The sequence below is a fragment of the Narcine bancroftii genome, chromosome 2 (genome assembly GCF_036971445.1).
Source record: "Narcine bancroftii isolate sNarBan1 chromosome 2, sNarBan1.hap1, whole genome shotgun sequence".
In the NCBI taxonomy this organism is placed as follows: Eukaryota; Metazoa; Chordata; class Chondrichthyes; order Torpediniformes; family Narcinidae; genus Narcine; species Narcine bancroftii.
The window spans coordinates 41481101-41500103 of record NC_091470.1 but is presented as its reverse complement, the minus strand read 5'-3'; the positions used below and the strand labels follow the sequence as shown (position 1 = coordinate 41500103).

General features: G+C 37.6%; 2 protein-coding genes across 18 annotated transcripts in view; one reads left to right on the top strand and one right to left on the bottom strand.

Annotated features, from left to right (window-relative positions):
* LOC138753429 (MAPK/MAK/MRK overlapping kinase-like) overlaps nucleotides 1-19003 on the bottom strand; it is a 139816-nt gene that overhangs the window by 59673 nt on the left and 61140 nt on the right. For 8 of the 15 annotated variants that reach the window (XM_069916411.1, XM_069916409.1, XM_069916417.1 and 5 more), the window contains 5 exons: nucleotides 14964-15137; nucleotides 12539-12659; nucleotides 9055-9231; nucleotides 459-549; nucleotides 123-305 (listed from right to left, as the gene is read on the bottom strand). In XM_069916411.1, the coding sequence (XP_069772512.1) occupies nucleotides 469-549; nucleotides 9055-9231; nucleotides 12539-12659; nucleotides 14964-15137 (553 nt within the window). In that variant the 3' untranslated portion in view covers nucleotides 123-305; nucleotides 459-468. Of the gene's footprint in view, nucleotides 1-122; nucleotides 306-458; nucleotides 550-9054; nucleotides 9232-12538; nucleotides 12660-14963; nucleotides 15138-19003 lie in introns of those variants that run through there. The other 7 variants (XR_011351166.1, XR_011351167.1, XR_011351169.1 and 4 more) reach the window with 3 other exon arrangements.
* The window catches only part of wdr20a (WD repeat domain 20a), a 110600-nt gene that overhangs the window by 79934 nt on the left and 11663 nt on the right, over nucleotides 1-19003 (top strand). Inside the window, exon 5 of one of the 3 annotated variants that reach the window (XR_011351161.1) lies at nucleotides 2416-2503. The exons of 1 other annotated variant lie outside the window; for it this stretch is intronic. Coding sequence is in view for 1 of the 2 variants with exons in the window: in XM_069916404.1 (XP_069772505.1) it covers nucleotides 2416-2598 (183 nt within the window). In the remaining variant the exon portion in view is untranslated. Of the gene's footprint in view, nucleotides 1-2415; nucleotides 2808-19003 lie in introns of those variants that run through there. One more of the 3 variants, XM_069916404.1, reaches the window with a different exon arrangement.

Below are 19003 nucleotides of genomic sequence, written 5' to 3'. Positions count from 1 at the left end.
CCTTTGGCCTTTCGTGTCTGTGAGAGGGCATTGATCATGCTACATGTACCTCAATCAAAATGTTTTTTTCTTGATAGTCATTAACAATTAAGAACAATTAAAATACTCCACATACCATCATGAATTTCTCAGCATGGTTTTGAACAATATTCAAATTTGTGTTTTTCTGGTTGAATAGACAAGAATAGATAGCACATGGTGTGGATCTGCCTGTCTGTCTTCTGTGCTATACATCTCAGTCAATTCTTTTATTTGAGCTGTTCATTTTGAATAATTCTGTACGGTCAATACTGATTTTTTTTGTGCTGTAAAAATAGATTTATTTACAAAAGGGATTTTCACAGATGCTTTATCTCAGAGTAGGTTTTCTTTCATGACATTTTTGCTTATTGTACTAACTTAATTTATATTTTCTTTAAATTTAACATTTAGAAATAATTAGCAAAAGAAATTCTTACCTAAACTAAGTTATCTCTGGTCATCTGTGCTCTTCCTGACTGACACAACTTCGCGCTTAAGATTACAAAGATTGAATTTGTCCTCCTGTTTCTGAGGGAACAGGAAGGGAAAAAAAAAGATTTTTAAAAAATCCTTCCATGAGGGTACATACCAAAGGTTTTATTTCAAAATCTGCTTGGATATCTGGGGAAATCATCTTAATGCATTAGTTCCAAGGTCCTTCCTGTAGTAATAGAAGAGTGCAAAAGTGTAAAGAAAGTTGAGAAATCTCTCAATAGAGAAGATGGACTTTGGTCAATCTCATGAGATTGCAAGAATATTATAAACATTAATATTTTTACTATCAGTCAAACTTCAGACATAATCACATTAAAGAGAAAAGCTCCTAATAAAATTAGTCACCACCTGAGCAGTGAAAATTGAATTCTGAAATAAAAACAGAATTAATGTTATGAGAAGCTTCAGAACAGGGAAGGAAAGAAAACAAGTTTTCAGAAAACTAACCTGTTTTCTCCTATTCCCAGTTCTGATGAAGTCTCAGACCTGAAGCATTAACTGTTTCTCTTTCCACAAGTTTTGATGATCTACTGAATGTTTCCTGCATTTTATTAATCACTTCACTATGTGTGTTTAATTTATTGATTGTGAATAGACTTTGTGTACAGCAGTAACAATTTACAAACTGATGTAAAACATGGATTGGCATTTGTTTAAAGATAATTGTAGTTTTCTAAATATTCAATTCTTCTCTAACCTTTTGAATACTTTTGTACTGCAATAATTTTGTATAGATCACTAAATATCTTTAGATCACCATTATTCCTACATTTTCATCATTCATATAATACCTATCAATTTGATGTTCCATGCTTTCATTTACAGTATTTGATAGGCAATATGTCTATTATCAGCTAGCTTAGATCCATTGCTCTTGTAATCAGTCAATAACAAATGTAGCCAAGCCTTCAGCGTATATAACTACCTCCCAAATAGATTTATGAAATACATTCTTGATTGTATAGATAGTATTTCTACTAATGAACAAAACGAGAAGCCATCAATGTAAGTTAGTCACGAAGAATCATACGTGAACTTGAACAACTCTTTTTGAGAGAGTAATTAGAAGTGGAAATTATTAATACAAAATATTTGAGATAAATTTCTAGATTAGCATAAAATAGAAGATTAAGGATAGGAGGAGAATAAAGTGGAGCAGAAATAGTGACAGGGAGTAGTTGAATAAACTATCTCTCTGTTCTGTCTCTTTCCCATTATCTATCCAATGTTCTAACCAGTTCAGTAACATGAAATTTGACTTTGTCCAGCTATCTCTAACGTGAAATCTAACTGAATATTTTCAGGATCCCCATATAAACTATCTGTCCATGCCCATCTGTCTATACTTCAGTTGCTTATTGTAAAATGCAATGAAGGTTTTAAGATATAATCTATCTGTATCAAATCCATGTTGGTTCTTTCAAAAAGCTCAAATTCCTCTGGACAATAACTTCTTTACAGCAGCTGGTACGTTTAACAAATAATGAATTTGCTTGTTTCTCTTTCATCTTAATAATGGAATCATATTTGCAATTTTCCAGTCCGGAGGGACAACTGCCGAATAGAATATTACAGCTAAAGCATCTATAGTTTCTTTGCCTGCACCCTGTAACACTCTGGGGTAGAAACCATCAATGAGCTCTTGTGGATTTGTTCGTCGTTGTTAGTGCTATGCCCTTGTTTAAATTAACATGTTGTTCGAAAACTTTGATTTTCTTTCATTTTCAGGGTACATAATCATCTTCCATTGGGAAACTGGCACACAATTTCCTTATTTTTCTTTCCAATACTGTCTTCAGTTTAAAAAAATATTGTCATTGCACTCAACTACCATTCAATAATTTAATAACATTTGAGTTAATTTTCAGTTTCTGCTGTCCTTTTGAACTTTCTCTACAGCAACATCATATTGATGAAGGATCTGTAAAAGATGCAAAACACACCAAGTACCACCAAAAAATGTTTACAACTAACACACAGGAGATATTAAAGCAGATAACCAGGTGGGATCAAAGGAACGCCTTAAAGGAGAAAATGAGAGGCAGAACACAACACAGAACAGAGCCATCAATGGTAAAGTGATCAAGGCTGAAAATACTCAAGACACCAGAATTGGAGTAATGCAGATATATCAATTGTTGGATTAGAGAAGATTGAGATTACAATAATCTGGACCTTTTCCTTTAGTTTTATCTCTTACTTCTTCCAAATTATGAATGATTTATTTGATAAATAGAGCCCTTTCTAGTCTTTATCTTTTATGTTCCAGTGTTGATATCCTTCATTCTCTCCAATAAAACACCATTTTGAACTTGTAAGATGAAGATAGTTTGTCATTGTCAGCCTCTACCTCATTCCACTAAAGATGGTCACTGTGAAGTTAGAATCTAGATGAACTTAGTGGGTCAAGCACCATTTATGGGGTGGGGGGGAGGGAAAAGAAAGAACCCTACATTATCATTGAAAAAAATGGAGAGAATGGTGATACAGGGACAAATAGGTGATAGATGGACTAAGGAAGGGTGAAGCATGATGTGCAAATAAAGAAAGGGAGGGGAGGGATGGTTCAGAGAGGTAGCCGGATGATAGGTGGTCTACAAGGAGGAAAAAAAGCAGATGGTTCATATGGTACACTGAGGTAGCAGCAAGCAAGAACAAAACTCAAAAGACCAACAGGATTTATTCAGATAAAAGTCTGAACACCAGTTCATGCTTCAGTGGCTCCCATGTGACTGGCTCAGGAGGGGCCAGCTCAGGTCTATATTCAGGTCGGCTGATTGACAACTGGCCAGGTGGAGTCAGCCCCCTAGGGGGTCTACTCAGGTCAGTTGATTGACAGCCGGCCAGGTGGAGTCAGTCCTTAGTGGTCTTCCTGCAAGTACAGAGATTGCCCCCTGCCGTAGGCTGGTGGTCATATCACCACAGAACCAGGTAAAGGGAGGTGAAGGGAAAGGTGGAGACATGTACTGGAAGGTAGTAAAATGCGATACAAAGCATACGAATGCTATCATCTGATGTGAAGAAGGCGATACTTGTGCATCCCCCCCTCCAACCCCATCTACTCACTGGATTCTTCTACCTTTCTTCCTACCATCCCCCCCATCTTTACACCTCTACTCTCACCTTCTCATTAGATTCCAGCAACAGCAGCATCCTTTGTCTTCTAATTACCTGCTCTACCCTGCAACTTTCTCCATCTAACCCCATTTGGCCCCTCCCTATCCTTTGACTGGCATCTACCTACCTACTGTCCATCATGTTTCACCTCTACCTGGTTCATCAATCCCACAAGGGGGGGGCCCTGTCTCATCTCTGTCCTCTTTGCACTGGCTTCTCCATTACATTTTCCCAGTTTTGATAAAGCACTTCAGGATGAAACACCTACCATTCTTTACATCCCATTGATGGGGCCTGAAGGAACCAGAGGAAAAGGGGTAAAAATGTACTTTAGGGGTTTGGGAAAGTGAACAAAATGAGAGGACCTGAGATGGGTCAACAAAAAAAAGGGGGAAGAGGGGAAAGAGAGAAGAGAGAAAATATAGAAAAACACAGATGAGGATTATCTGAAATTGAAAAATTCAATATTTGAACTGGATTTAAAAATATCTGCTTGAAGAACACTAGTTTGAGCAGCATGGGGATATGGTGAGGAAATGTCTAAGTTTCAAGTCAGAAACCCTCATCAAGGTACTTTGATGAAGTGTTCCAATCCATAACACTGACAGTCCTTTTTCTCCACTGATATTTCTGGACCTACTAAGTTCCTTCAGCAACTGGGTTTTTTTTGCTCCAAATTCTAGCACCTGCTGTTTCTTGTGTGACTCTATGTCATAGTGTTGAGATGTAAACTGCCCAGGCAGAATATGAAGGGTTTTACTTCTAAGTTGCATTGTGCCTCACCCTGGCTCTAGAAAAGGTCAAAAGTAGGTGTGTGTGTGGAAATGGGAAGGGGAGATGAAATGCTGCTGCTCTGTAAACCAGTGCCTCGTTTATGTTTGGTTTCGTTGATGTATAGGAAACCACATGAGGATCACCAAATACAGTAGATAAATTTGAAAGTGCCCATGAATCTTTGCCTCACCTGTATGTGCTTTTTAGGTGCCTGAATGGTGATGTAGAACAAATGTTACACATCCTTTGGTGATAGGGGAGTGCCAGGGATCAAGCAGGCATTCAGGCAGGTTGTGAGAGTGATGACTGAAACAGGGAGCCAAAGAGAAATGGGTTTTACAAGAAGCTTTCACCATTTCCTCCAGGTGTACCAGAATCCCATCACTAGGCCACGTCTTCCCCCCTCCCAACCTCATTTTGCCTTCCAAATTTCAATGAAACCTCTAAGACTAGCTTCAACTTCCATAAGAGATGGATGCATATTTATAGTTCAGGTGTAATGATGCAATATGCATTGATGTTTGCTAGCAAAAGTTTCATTGCACAGGACACTCATTATGGATGCATTTTTATCACTGGGTTAAATTCAATCAGTAATTCAATATTTTTAAAAATATGCTGTCTGACCAAATTTTCACAATCTTGTATCAATATAGCACCCTATTCCATCCTTTCATGCCAAATACAGACAGCAAAACCACACAAATTGCAAATGGGACAAGTGGCATCCTAATCTTTTATGGTTAATAACATTCAACAGTGGATCAGGACCAACACATGGGAGAAACCCTGTTCTTTTTCAGATAGATCTATCTAAGCTCACACATTAATTTAAATATCATATCTGAGAGATAACATCAGCTCACCACAATACTAAAATGTCAGCCTAGAGTTTGTGCATTAATGATAAATCTGTAACATTCTAACAATGGAAGCAGTACCAGCCACTAAACACGACTCTTTTGACCTCATTAAAGCCTTGCCTTCATTAATCAAGTGCTATTATGGAAAACCTTACTCCAATTCAGCTCCCAGAGGAAATTCATGTCATCTTGTGTCTGCTCCACATGTATATGCAAGCTTTGAGATGAACAAATGAGGCTACAATATAATCAATCTTAGTATAGATGGAAGTCAAACAAGGCCACCTCATTACTTCAGCAGTCATCCTTCCTTGTGCTATGCTGCATCTCACCTCCAAAAATTTTCCAGTGTGAGGGTGCTATCTTTCAGAACTTATGAGAAATTATTCAACTCATGGTAAATGGACTCGAGAACTCTTACACAAACCTAGAATTTGATCTGCTGTTTGTAGAAACAGACATCTTTGATGTTTATCAATAAATATGTAAACATAGAAAATAGGTGTAGGAGTAGGCCATTTGGCCCTTCAAGCCTACACTGCCATTCATTTTGATCATGGCTGATCATCCACTAAGACTAAGGTCTATTGAGAACATAATATAACCCACAAACTCGCACAGCTACCTCGTCTACACCTCTTCACACCCTGTCTTGTATAATGATTCGATTCTTTTCTAGCAATTCCTCCATTTCCATTGCATCCGTTCCAATGACAAGGCCTCCCATGCCAGATTATCAGAGATGTCCTTCTTCAAAAAAAAAGTGGTTCAAAAAAGTTCTCCTCAACTCAGCCCTCACCCACATATCCTCTATTACCTGTATATCTGCCCTGCCTCCCTCTGCCCCCACGCGCAATAAGGACAGAATTCCCCATTAGCTATCACTCCATTGGCCTCTGCATCCAACACTCCACTATTTCCATCACCTACTATGTGATCTCACCACCAGACACATCTTTCCTTTTCCTTCCCTCTCTGCTTTCTGCAAAGACTGTTCCTCCATGACTCCCTTTTCCATCTTCCCTTCACACCAATCACCCCCTTTGCATCTACCCCTATGACTGCAGGAGATACTGTACTTGTGCCTACACCTCCTCCCTCACCTCCATTCAGGGCCCCAAACAGTCATTCTAAGTGAAGCAACATTTTATTTGTGAATCTGCATACAGTGCTTCTGTTGTGGTTTCCTCTACATCAGAAAGACTGGACGCAGACAGGGAGATTGCTTCATTGAGCATCTCGGCTCTGTCAGTTACAATAGCAGGGAATCTCCCAGTGGCTACCCTTTTCAATTCCTGCCCCATTCCCTGGCCAACATATCTGTCCATGGTTTCATGCATTGCCAGACTGAAAATTGGAGAAACAACACCTCATATTCCATCTTGGCACCCACCCATAGATGGCATTATCATCAACTTCTCCAGTTTTTGTTAGCATCCCCCACCTATGTCTCCTTTCCTCTATTTCTGTCTATTTCCTTTTCCCTCCGTCTTCTTTTTCTCCAGCTCTGCAATCATAGAGCCATATTCCCCCACTCCTCAATCAATTCTCATCTTTCCTCTCTCCTGTCCTCCTTTCCATATACAATTAACATCTTTTGTCTGTGCTCCTCCCTCTGCCCTTTCTTTCCTTTTCCCCAGCCTTTTAATTCAGGCATCTGACTGCTTTTTACTCGTACCTTGAAGAAGGCCTCAGGCCCAAAACGTCAGTAATATATATCTTACCTCCTTTGGATGCTCTAAGACCTGCTGAGTTCCTCCAACATTTTTATGTTTTTACCTCAATCACAGTATCTGGAGACTTTAGTGTTTCACTAACACAAGAACAAAACAAATAAAAGCAGGAGTACACCATCTGGCCTGTCAAGCCCACTCTATTGTTCAATAACATCATGGGTCCACTTACCTTTTCACAATAATCCTCAATTCCCATATTATACAAAAATCTATCTAACTCTGAATTAAAAATATTTAATGAGGCAGCCTCCATTGATTCACTACTCTCTGGGAATGCATTTCCTCCTCATCTCCACACTAAAGTTATTTTCTGAATCTTGAAGCTTTGTCCCCTAGTTCTAGCCTGACCTACCAGTGGAACCAACTTCCTGCCTCTTTCTTATCTATCCCTTTCATAATTTTATGTGTATACAAGAGCCCTTCATTTTTCTGAATTCCAGTGAATATAGTCCCAAATGACTCAATGTCTAACCACCTCATCTCTGGAATCAACCACCTCTGCATGCCTTCAAAGACAATATATCCTTTCTCAAGAAAGATTACATGAGTATTCCAAGTGCAGCCTCACCCATACACTGCACAGAACTTGCAGCAGAACTTCCCTTCTCTTAAATCAAATCCACTAGGATTTCTGCTTTCTTGAATAGCTAATGGAACCTGCAAGCCAATATTTTACAATTCATGCATAAGCATTCCCATGCTGCAATTCTTCACCTTTAAATGAATTTGATCTTCTATTTTTCCTTCAAAAGTTGATGACCTCACATTTACCAGCACTGCATTCCATCTGTCAGATCCTTGCCCACTCATATATCTACATCTCTATGTAACCACATTATCTCACAAATCACCCATCCACTTGTCACCCACTTCACGCTCCATTTGCTGAAGTTTGTGTTTCCCACATTGGCCTCATTAATTACCACAAAATCCACAAAAACATAAGAGAATTGTTCCTCTATTATGAGGAACTGTCTCAGGAAGAGCAACTCAGATTTAAGACCCTTATCAAATATGTTTTGGTTCTTGATTGAGCAGATTATATTTAAATATTTTAACTTCTTGGTTTCGCCTGCTGTTTGAAACCACAGTTTTAATCTACCTCATTGACTCGTTATGTGGACAGTTTCAAAACTCCAAATGAAATGGACCAATGACAATTTTTCTCTAGCAAGATATTTCAGTAATAATTGGGTCTAGAGTAGTGGATCTCAACCTTCCCTTCACACCCACATCCCACCTCAAACAATCCCTTACTAATCACAGAACACTTATGGCATAGGGAATACTTAAGGAGGAATGTGAGTTTAAAAAAGGTTGCCCACCCCTGTCTAAAAGTATCCAATAAATTGGAATTCTATCTGAGTATGTAACTAATCTGTTGAGAGAGTTTTTAAAAATGTATTTATTTGAAATGGGGGAGAAAGATGGGATCAGGAGAATTAAATATGCCCACTTTTATTACTTAGGAAATCTACTAATAAATGATGAAAGATGATTAGCTATAAAAATTTCAGATAAAAGTTAAAAAAGCAATGGGAGGTCTAATACTTATCCTCAACATTAGTGACCATCTTTCCATAAAATAAACTGCAACAAAAATATTTAGTTTGTGTGTTTATGGTTGTTGAAATGATCCACTTTGCTTTTTTATACATTAGTGATTTCCAGCTACATTTATAGAAAAAAACAGAATGACTTCATGAATGTGTCAGCTGTAATGGAAGTTAGAATAGCATTTGGTTCCAAATGAAACTATATGAAGCTGTTGATGTTGCTGTATTTACCCTGGTTTGGATAGTTATGATCTATTTGTTTTCATTGAACGAATTGATTGAAATATTTGAATATTGGCTCATTACTACATTACAATCAATATTACAGTGATTCTGATAATAAACTTTATGACATATTCTTTAATCTAAAAATGCCCATCTTGGAAAGCTTTGATTCAGGTACCATTTACAAAATGAGTAGAACATTTAGCTGCAATCTCTTAAAATAACGTAGCTCTCAAATGAAAATTGAGCAAAAAAAAAGTCAAATACCTTGCTTTTTCCAAGATATTGTGCAGATGAGACTTGAGGTAGAATTCCAGTTTCAGGCACAGATACTGTTGGAAAAACAGGCTTTAATGTCTTTTTGTGGTAACCAGCATGCTTTGTTGTTGTTGGCACATTCAGCTTTGGCAATTCCAGAGGAATCTGATGCCGAATAGGGATACCCTGTGGATAATTTGTATGAAATAAATTTTGGATGCTTAATTGCTTTAATCACATTTTTCATCAAATGAAAATATCTATTTAGGATCTGATTTGATGTAAAAATATGATCTAAAATATACTTTATGATAATATTCAAGTTAAAAAATTTAAAAAATCAAATTTCTTTTGCTCCAAGATGCTAATATAAACTTAATTTCATCTTTAAAAGTGAAAAATAAACTAAACAAAAATAAACCCAGTTCTGTAAACTCTGTAAATAGACGAGAAACCACATTAACATAACATAACAATTACAGCACGGAAACAGGCCATTAGGCCCTTCTAGTCCGCACCGAACCAAACACCCCTTTCTAGTCCCACCTCCCTGCACAATGCCCATAACGCTCCATCTTCTTCTCATCCATATACCTGTCCAACCTTTTCTTAAATAATACAATTGATTCCGCCGCCACTATTTCTCCCGGAAGCTCATTCCACACGGCTACCACTCTCTGAGTAAAGAAGTTCCCCCTCATGTTACCTCTAAACCTCTGCCCCTTAATTCTTAACTCATGTCCTCTTGTTTTAATCTTTCCTCCTCTTAACGGAAATAGTCTATCCACATCCACTCTGTCTATCCCTTTCATAATCTTAAATACTTCTATCAAATCCCCTCTCAACCTTCTACGCTCCAAAGAATAAAGACCTAATCTGTCCAATCTCTCCCTATACTCTAGATGCTTAAACCCAGGTAACATTCTGGTAAACCTTCTCTGCACTCTCTCCACTCTGTTTATATCCTTCCTATAATTAGGCGACCAGAACTGCACACAGAACTCCAAATTAGGCCGCACCAACGTCTTATACAATCTCAACATCACCTCCCAACTCCTATATTCCATGCAATGATTGATAAAGGCCAGCATACTAAAAGCCTTCTTCACCACCCTATTCACGTGAGTTTCTGCCTTCAGGGAACGATGTACCGTTACTCCTAAATCTTTCTGCTCTTCTGTATTCATCAATGCTCTCCCATTTACCACGTATGTCCTATTCTGATTCTTCTTACCAAAATGAAGCACCTCACACTTATCAGCATTAAATTCCATCTGCCATTTTTCAGCCCACTTTTCTAAGCAGCCCAAATCCCTCTGCAATCCTTGAAAACCTTCTTCATTATCCACTATTCCACCTATCTTAGTATCGTCTGCATATTTACCAATCCAATTCACCACCCCATCATCTAGATCATTAATGTATATGACGAACAACAATGGCCCCAATACAGATCCTTGAGGCACACCACTGGTCACCGGCCTCCAACCTGACAGACAATTATCCACTGCCACTCTCTGGCCTCTCCCTTTCAGCCAATGTTCAATCCATTTGACTATCTCAAAATTTATACCTAAAGACTAGACCTTCCTAACTAACCTTCCATGTGGTACCTTATCGAAGGCCTTACTGAAGTCTGCGCTACCCTCATCCACATTCCTAGTCACCTCTTCAAAAAATTCAGATTGGTCAAACATGACCTTCCTCCCAGAAATCCATGTTGAGTGCTCCTGATCAGACCCTGTCATGAATGCAAAATTTACACAAAAGCCAGTTTTTATTAATTAATTGTCTATAAATTGTTTGTGATCAAGCCATTAATGGCAAGGCTCACATTAAAAGACTATATACTGTTGCCCTTGATTCGAAGACATTTGCAACCACTGTGATTCATATAGTGAAAAAACCTCTGAATTTTATTGGTGAGGAGTTTCGGAATTGGACTCAAAGGAAAACTTGCTGGTGATGGAATTCATATGTATCTGAAGAGTTGAGGGTTGAACATTGAGAAAAGCTTGTTGTGTTTTGCTTGCCCTTCCCTTCCATATCACATCTTGCCTTTAGAAAATACCTGCTCAGTACTTCTTTACAAGTGATTACTTAATGTTCAAGGCCAGGGTATAATGTGTTTTGTTCAATATGTTATTCATTGTGTAAAGCCAAGCAGGGGAAGTTGCATGCATTGTCATAACTACCTGTTTAAATTCCCATGAAAATAGTTACATGGATTTTTAATGTTCAATTTCCGAACCTGTACCAATTACTGTACTACCAGATGGTGAAGAACAATCAACTCTAATATATTTCTGAAAAGTTATCAATGTTAGTTGAAGACAGATTCACAGATTGAATATGTAGATTATTCAGGATTTTGTAGGAAGCCTCTATATTGTTTATTCATTGCTATCCACATATTTACTCTGGAGAAGATGTCAATGAGCCTGATTTCTTGAGCTTCTGGAGTTCTCTTACAGAAGTTACCTCCACAGTACTAGGGAGTTCCATGAGTTTGATCCCATCTCAGTGAAGGAAAAGTACTTTATTTCAGTGTGTGATAAATGCTTGGGCAATGGAGACCGGGATATTGTGACTACATGACTAAATGGTAACAATTTTCTATCTCATCCAACGTGTATCTAGACACAGAAAGTGATACATGATCATGTGTTTATCGTACAGGTAGCCCCTGACTTATAACCAAGTTCCTTTCTGACCGACTGGTTGTATCTTGAAATGGACACAAGTTGGAAATTCACTGTATCCGTTTTATCGTTACGTATGGCATGCCCAACGTTTTATCATTAGTCAATATAAGTCCATTCTACCAGATCAGCTGCAAGGCAATAAATGGCTTCTTGCTGATAATACATTTTGTATTGTAATGAATGACATCAGGTCACTCGTCTGAGTGCCATGTAACCCAGTATTACCTGTCGCATGGTCAGGTTGCCAGTGACTAAACCAGTTCACCCACCAAGCTTGCCTGGTGCAAAGGGTGGGTAAACATCCTGCAGGGTGAAAAGCAAGACCTGCAAAGGGCGGATGAATCTTCTCATAGGGACAACAGCCATCTAGCAAGTATGTGCCGTGAAGCGCGGAAAGGGCATCCCTTGCATCGAAGCTTGGTCCGGCCATTCTTTGCAACAGAACTTACCCCAACCGTCTTGGACCTCACCATGCCACTGGATCCAGGAAGGGATGTCGAGAGGGTGGGTCTGGACCTGTGCACCCCCCTACTCACCTAAATCCATTCATGCACAAGCTGTTCCTTTCTGAGGAGTGGGATATCCTCCTATCAAATCCCACAAACTGACTGAAAGGAACCATCATCATCCTATGGGATGGATAGCCAGATTGTAATGAAACTAAGCTTGTATCAAAATTTGTTGATAATATTTAATTACGTTGGAGCATGTTGTTAATTTAAAATTAGCTATTAAGTCCCGTTTTATGGAGACAGCAAACGGTAAAGAGTCAATTTTTTTCATCTTACCCTTTTCCGTTCCTTATGGATTCTCCATAAATTATGAACAACACCTGGGTTTAAATTGTTTTCATTCCTTTCCAAACATTTAACAGTGCTGTGGACATTAGTAGTTTGTTTTTCTGCCAATCTATAGGAAGGAGATATCACAATTTACTATTTTTTATTCAATATTTAATGTAAAAGAAAATTCTCTATTCTTAATTTAAATAATACATCTTATTAAAAATATTAAATTGACTGTATTTTCTGCCCATGAATCTTATTTCAGTTATCATGTTATCAGTAGGAGAGGATGGTTGGTTTGCACACAGTAAAAGATACTCTAACTTTCTGGCTGCATGCAGAGAAGGTCATAAACATGCAATCGGCCATAACAGTACCTGTAGCTGCAGAACTCTAGTTCTACTTCATGTATGAGAAATGCACATAGATTGTATACCCTACACCTATATGGCATGCCAAACGTTTGGTCTGTAACAAGCAGATGCTTTCCAGATGTTATATTAAAGCCTAAGAATCAACTTAATGGACACTGTATGGTTAGATCTAGCCCACCACATTTTGTGGTTACAACTCCAAACTGCCACCTCAAAGTCCAGAATGATTATTCAGATGTTCTCCTGGATTTACATTGGTTGCCATTAGATGATCATTTTTAGTTCATAATTATTATTGGAGGATAATTAAATAATGATTAGCTTATAACTGCTAACATAATCCTCACAAATTCTCCTGACAATGAGAGAATCAGTAGTACTTTTTAAATGAATTTTTGTTAGTGTATCTAAATTTTAAGTTCTTCATTTTAATTTTTGCTCTAATCTTGAACCAAATAGTAATGATACTGAAAGGAACAAAAGGTACTAAGAAAATATTCTGTCATAGTAATCTATTTCAGCAGCCCCAAGTATGATGGGATTGAATGGATGAATTTATTTCCATACTCATAAAATTGTGTACAAATCCTCTCAACATTTTTTTCCTGAGTTATCAGCATTGTAGATAATATTATTTGATTTCATTTCAAATTTCATTCTTGATTATCAAAGATGCAATTTTCATCTAATGTTTGAAATTGAACTTCATGGTTTGTTGAAAAGTAATTTATTCTTTATGGAATGAAATGTTTGATCCTGCAAAATATTATTGTGACTACCTAGATTGAAGGACTTAATTTAAAAAAATTATTTGGTATCATTCTCTCTATGATGTTTCACCGAGATTCATTTAAGTTAATGCAAGTAAGTTATGCCCCTTTCAGCTGAAATAACATCCTACTGGCATTATTCTCATTTTTCCTGATTTGGGCAGGGGGTAATTTAAAGTTTAAATTTAGATATACAGCACGGTAACAAGCCATTTCGGCCCAAGAGTCCGTGCTGTCAAATTTACACACAATTAACCTACAACTCCAGTTAGTTTTGAACAGTGGGAGAAAACCAGACCACCCAGGGAAAACAGTGCTGGTGCTATAAACGTGCTGTGCTGAACTGCTATTCCAACTATGCCACAAACGCATTAAGAAAGTCACCAGAATATCAAATGTTATTTATGGAATTATCCTTTAGAAATCAATTCAAAGAAAAGTGATTCTTAAAGATGAACAATTCAAAATGTCATTTAGTGCTGGAGAAACTCAGTAGGTCATGGCATCTGTGGGAAGTAAAAGGCAATCACGTTTTGGGCCTGAGCCCTTTGTTGGGAATGTGGAAAAAAACCAGTGGACTCCTGAATAAAATGTTGGAGGGTGGGAGGAAGGGGAAGAGGCAAGAGAGTTGCATAGGCTAACAGGTAAGAGTAACAGATGGATACAGGTGGGAGGGTAGAAGAGAAAGAAGCTGAGAAGTGAGAGGAGAGATGGCAGAGGGCTAAGAAGGGTGACTCTTTGATAGGAGAAAGAAGGGAAAGGGGTGGGGAGCTGGAGGAAAGGGGACAGAGAAGTAGAGAAAGAGAGAGTGGGGAGAGAGTTAACAGAAACTGAAGAAGTTGATATTGATGTCATCTGGTTGGAGAGTGCAAAGACTGAATACGAGGTTTTGCTCTTCCAATTTATGAGTAGTTTCTATTTGGCAGTACATGAGGTCATAGACATGTTAGTGTGGCAATGGTGTGAGGAATTAAAATGAGTGGCCACTGGGAGATCATTGCTGTTGCAGTGGACAGAGCGAATATTTTCAACAAAAAAAGTTGCCATTTGAGCATTGTTTTTGAGGAAGAAACAGATTGAAACTATTTCATTTTTTATGCCTATTTCTGAAAGCACAATAACATTGATTTTATGAACTTAAAGCAGAAATATTTATGCAGAAATAGAAAATTCTCCTCAAGACAAAACAAGAGTTTAACACTGCAACTAAATTTTTTTTTTATGGCCAATGTAGATTGAACACTAATTCAAACAAATTACCTAGTGTTACACTGAATGTATTACCTCAGTTCATGAAAATACGGGTGCTGTAATGCATGCTTAGCAGTGATTCGTTCTTCAGGGTCATACTCCATCATTGCATGCATCAATAAAATAGTCTCTGAAGGACTTTGAGGAATGAGGCGTGATATTCCTGTTCCCTTTTTTTTTGGAAAGTCAAAACTCATAGCTCGTGTCCTACATTGGGGGAACAAAAAGTTGATATATCATACAAAACTGTTTATAACTGAATATCTGAAATAATTATGTATATGTTGCCTAAATTGTGGATCAGCTTCATTAACCAAACTTCACATCTCATAGGAATAAGCCAAGATGGCTAAGAAGGACATTAGCGTAGCAATTAATGCAATGCTATTACAGTGCCAGAGAATCGGGTTCAAACACTTAAGGAGTTTGTACATTCTCCCTGTGACCTGCATTGGTTTCCTCCCATGTTCCAAAGATGTGCAGGGTTGTTGGCTAATTATTTACAGGTGCATTTGGGTGACACAGGCTATGGGCCAGAAAGGGCCAGTTATTGTGCTGTATTTTTAAAAAATTAAAAAGTAACTTGCAAGATGTTGATGGTGGGAGATTTGGAGATAGCAATACTATTGATTGTCAAGGGGTGTGGGTCGAAATTGAACATTGCCTGGAAAATATGAGATGCAAATATCTTGCCACCTTTCAGTCCTTTTCTGAAAGTTATTCAGATCTTGGTTAACTTTTAATTGGCTGCAGCATGGAGTAACAGCAATAGTCAGAAGCTCATACCGACTTTTATTTTTTCTACATATTTTATAACCAAATTGCTTCATATTTTATGATTTTCCTCTCCTTTATTCACACTTACTCTAAAATGGTCAAAAGAAGTGTAAATGTGTCAGCTAATCTATATATGGAGGCTATTTCTGAACGACTGGAACAGCAAAGACAGTCGTTATCCAATGAGTTTAAAGCTATTTTAAATCAGTTTGCTGCTAAACTTGAAGAAGTTCAGTGTTTAACCCAGGAACCTGGTAAACATTTATCATCTTTTGAGCTTATTCTGAACAATTTGTCCGAGTGTATCGATGGATTAGAAGAAACGTGCTGCAAATTAAGTGACAGTAATTTGATGCTAAGAGCGAGAGCCATTGACCTGGAAGGCAGAGTGGACGACATAATATACATGTTCTGGGCTTGGCTGAAGCTACTGAATGTAGCAACTTGTAAAATTCTTTTCAGAGTTTCTCTGTGTGGCTTTTGGGAAGAAATTGCTCCTAAATCCGCCAGAGATTGATAGAACATATCGCTCACTAATGCCCATGTTGGCTCAGGGGCAGAGACTGTGTACAGTCATTATACAGTTACATCGATATCAAACCAAGGATCTTCTGATTCATGAAGCTCATCATAGTGGAAAACAATATCATGGCCAGCAAATCAGAAGATTACTGTCCCAAAGTTTTTAAGCAGCAGGCTGAATATAGAGGTGTAATATTGGAGTTGTATAAGCGTGGCTCCAACCCCTCCCTGTTATATCCCGTGCGCCTCCACATTACACTTTCTAGCAGTCATAAGAGCTGGCTGCCTTCGGTTGAAGAGGCTCGGAATTACATAGATAGTCTCCCCATTGCACCCAGTGTGACTGAAATTGATTAACTATTATTACTTTTAAAGTGTATAACACCTGTTATATAACATTTGTCAGGAAAGTGCTTTGGCATCAGTTTAAGGGGTAAAAAATCCACTTTGGTTATATAACCGTTTATGGCGTGGAAACAGGCCATGTTGGCCCTTCGAGTCTGCACCACGGTTCACTAGAACAACTCCACTAGCTCAACCCTCCTGCTCTCCGCCCATAACCCTCCAACCCCCTCACCTCCATGTACACATCCAACCTTCTCTTAAATGACAGAAGGGACCCAGCCGCAACTAAGAATTTTACTTTGTATTAAAGCATTGAGCTATTATATTTCTACGTGAAAAACATTGAGAATTATTTTTCTCTTAGTAAAAATGATTTATATAATTACTCTATTATATATTTCTTAGAACTATATGAGAAATTTTTATTATTCTAAATATGCAGAAAAAGGTTATATTTTGAAAAATATGAGGAATAATTATTGGTGCTTTTAATGATAAAAGATTTCCATCAATATCTAATTTAACTTTATTCCAAATATTAAGCAAATGCTTTTATATTGGAGCATCTCTATCTATTGTTATTAATGTTGGTTCCCATTTATAAATTAATTCTTCAGATATAGTTTCTCCAATTTTATTTAATTCAATTTCCACCAAAGATGGTTTAGTTTTTGCAAACAAAGAAACAAAAAATCTGAATTGTGCTGCTTTATAATAATTCTTAAAATTAGGAAGTTTTAATCCTCCTAATTCATATTTCCATGTTAATTTTTCTAATAATTTTCTTGGTTTTGTTTAAATTAGGTTTGTTTAATTGAAAGTAAAGATGGGAACAAGACTTAAACATAACAATATATCAGCAGGTTTGGCAAGATTTATATAAAGATCTTATGTCCAATACTATTAATGTAAGGTATAGATTACTTCATTATAATTTTTTACATCAATTTTTTACACCTCAGAAGTTGAAGATGGAAATCGGATATATCAGATCAATGTTTTAGATGTTAAAAATAAGTTGGAACCTTTGTTTATTCTACATGGTCTTGTTCAAAAGTTAAACCTTTTTGAATTTCTGTTAGTAAGTTTTTACAACGAATTACCGGTGTTGATTTTCCGTTAAATCATGAATTATTATTGCTGGGAAATTTTGAGAATATAACCCCTAAATTATCTTTATCAGATTTTCAATTGACATTTGTTAAATTAGTTTTGGTAATAACAAGGAAATATATATTGGAAATCAGATGTTTCATTAATACTAGGGGAAAAAAAACATTATCAGTGTCAATGTTAATAGTATCAGCATTGACTATACAGTTTTTTGCAGAGTTCAAGCTCTTTTCATCTCCCTCCCTCCCCAAACCCCACATTTAACACTTAACTAACTACAGTTACACACAACTTTCAAAAAACTCACAACAAAGGTACAAGTCATATATCAGGGTTTTATGGGTTTGTCACGACACAGCAGCCAGTGCTCAGGTTATTTTCTTCTCTTGACTTTTCCTAGTTGAGATGGGATGGAATACACCCCCCCCCAAATCAATTGAGGGATAGACGGGGAAGGTAGGGCGGCGAGGCACGATGGTCCACACTATAATCGTGCTCCTATGGAATTTAAGCACAATTGCCAAATTTTCAAAAAAAAGTATTAAACCTTTTTCTTAAGTTGTAAGTAATTTTCTCCAGGGGAACATAACTTTGCATTTCTGTGCTCCAGTGAGTAATGCTCAAGCAGAAGCCAGATTTCCAGGCTGCCACTATTCACTTCCTGGCCACTGTGAATGCAACTATTATGAATTGGATTTGAAATTTGGAAAGGTTCATTTTAAGTCTCCTGACCATTATGCTTCCCAACACAAACAATTCTGGGTCCTGAGAGATTTCTTTATCTGATTTTTTTCTAGGACTTGGCCTAGTTCCACCCAGAAGGGTCTCACGGTACATATCCAGATTGCATGTACAAAGTTTCCTGTCTAAAGTTTCCACATCTAAAGCATTGGTCTGACAATTCTGGTTTAGATCTGTTCAAATTTTATTGATTGGTACAGCTGATGTAGAAAGCTGTACCAGCCTGTACCGCGCATTAATGATTGCAGTCATGCTGATCCGACATCGGACCAGCACTGCTCATCAATTGTTATTCCTGGGTCCAACTCCCACCTCTGCCTTGATTTAAGAAAGTCTAGTTTAGGTCCTTCTGCTTGGAGCAAGAAATACATTGCCAAGGTGAACTTCCATGTGTTTCCCCTTTGAATCGTGGCCTCTATGTCACTGCACATTGGTAGGCCCATAGTTGGACCTAATTTGTCCTGCAAAAAAGATTTTATCTGAAGATAGCAGTGGAACATCTTATTTGATAAATCATACTTATGTCTAAGTTGTTCAAACGATATTAACTTCCCCTGCTCGTAACAGTCCTCTAT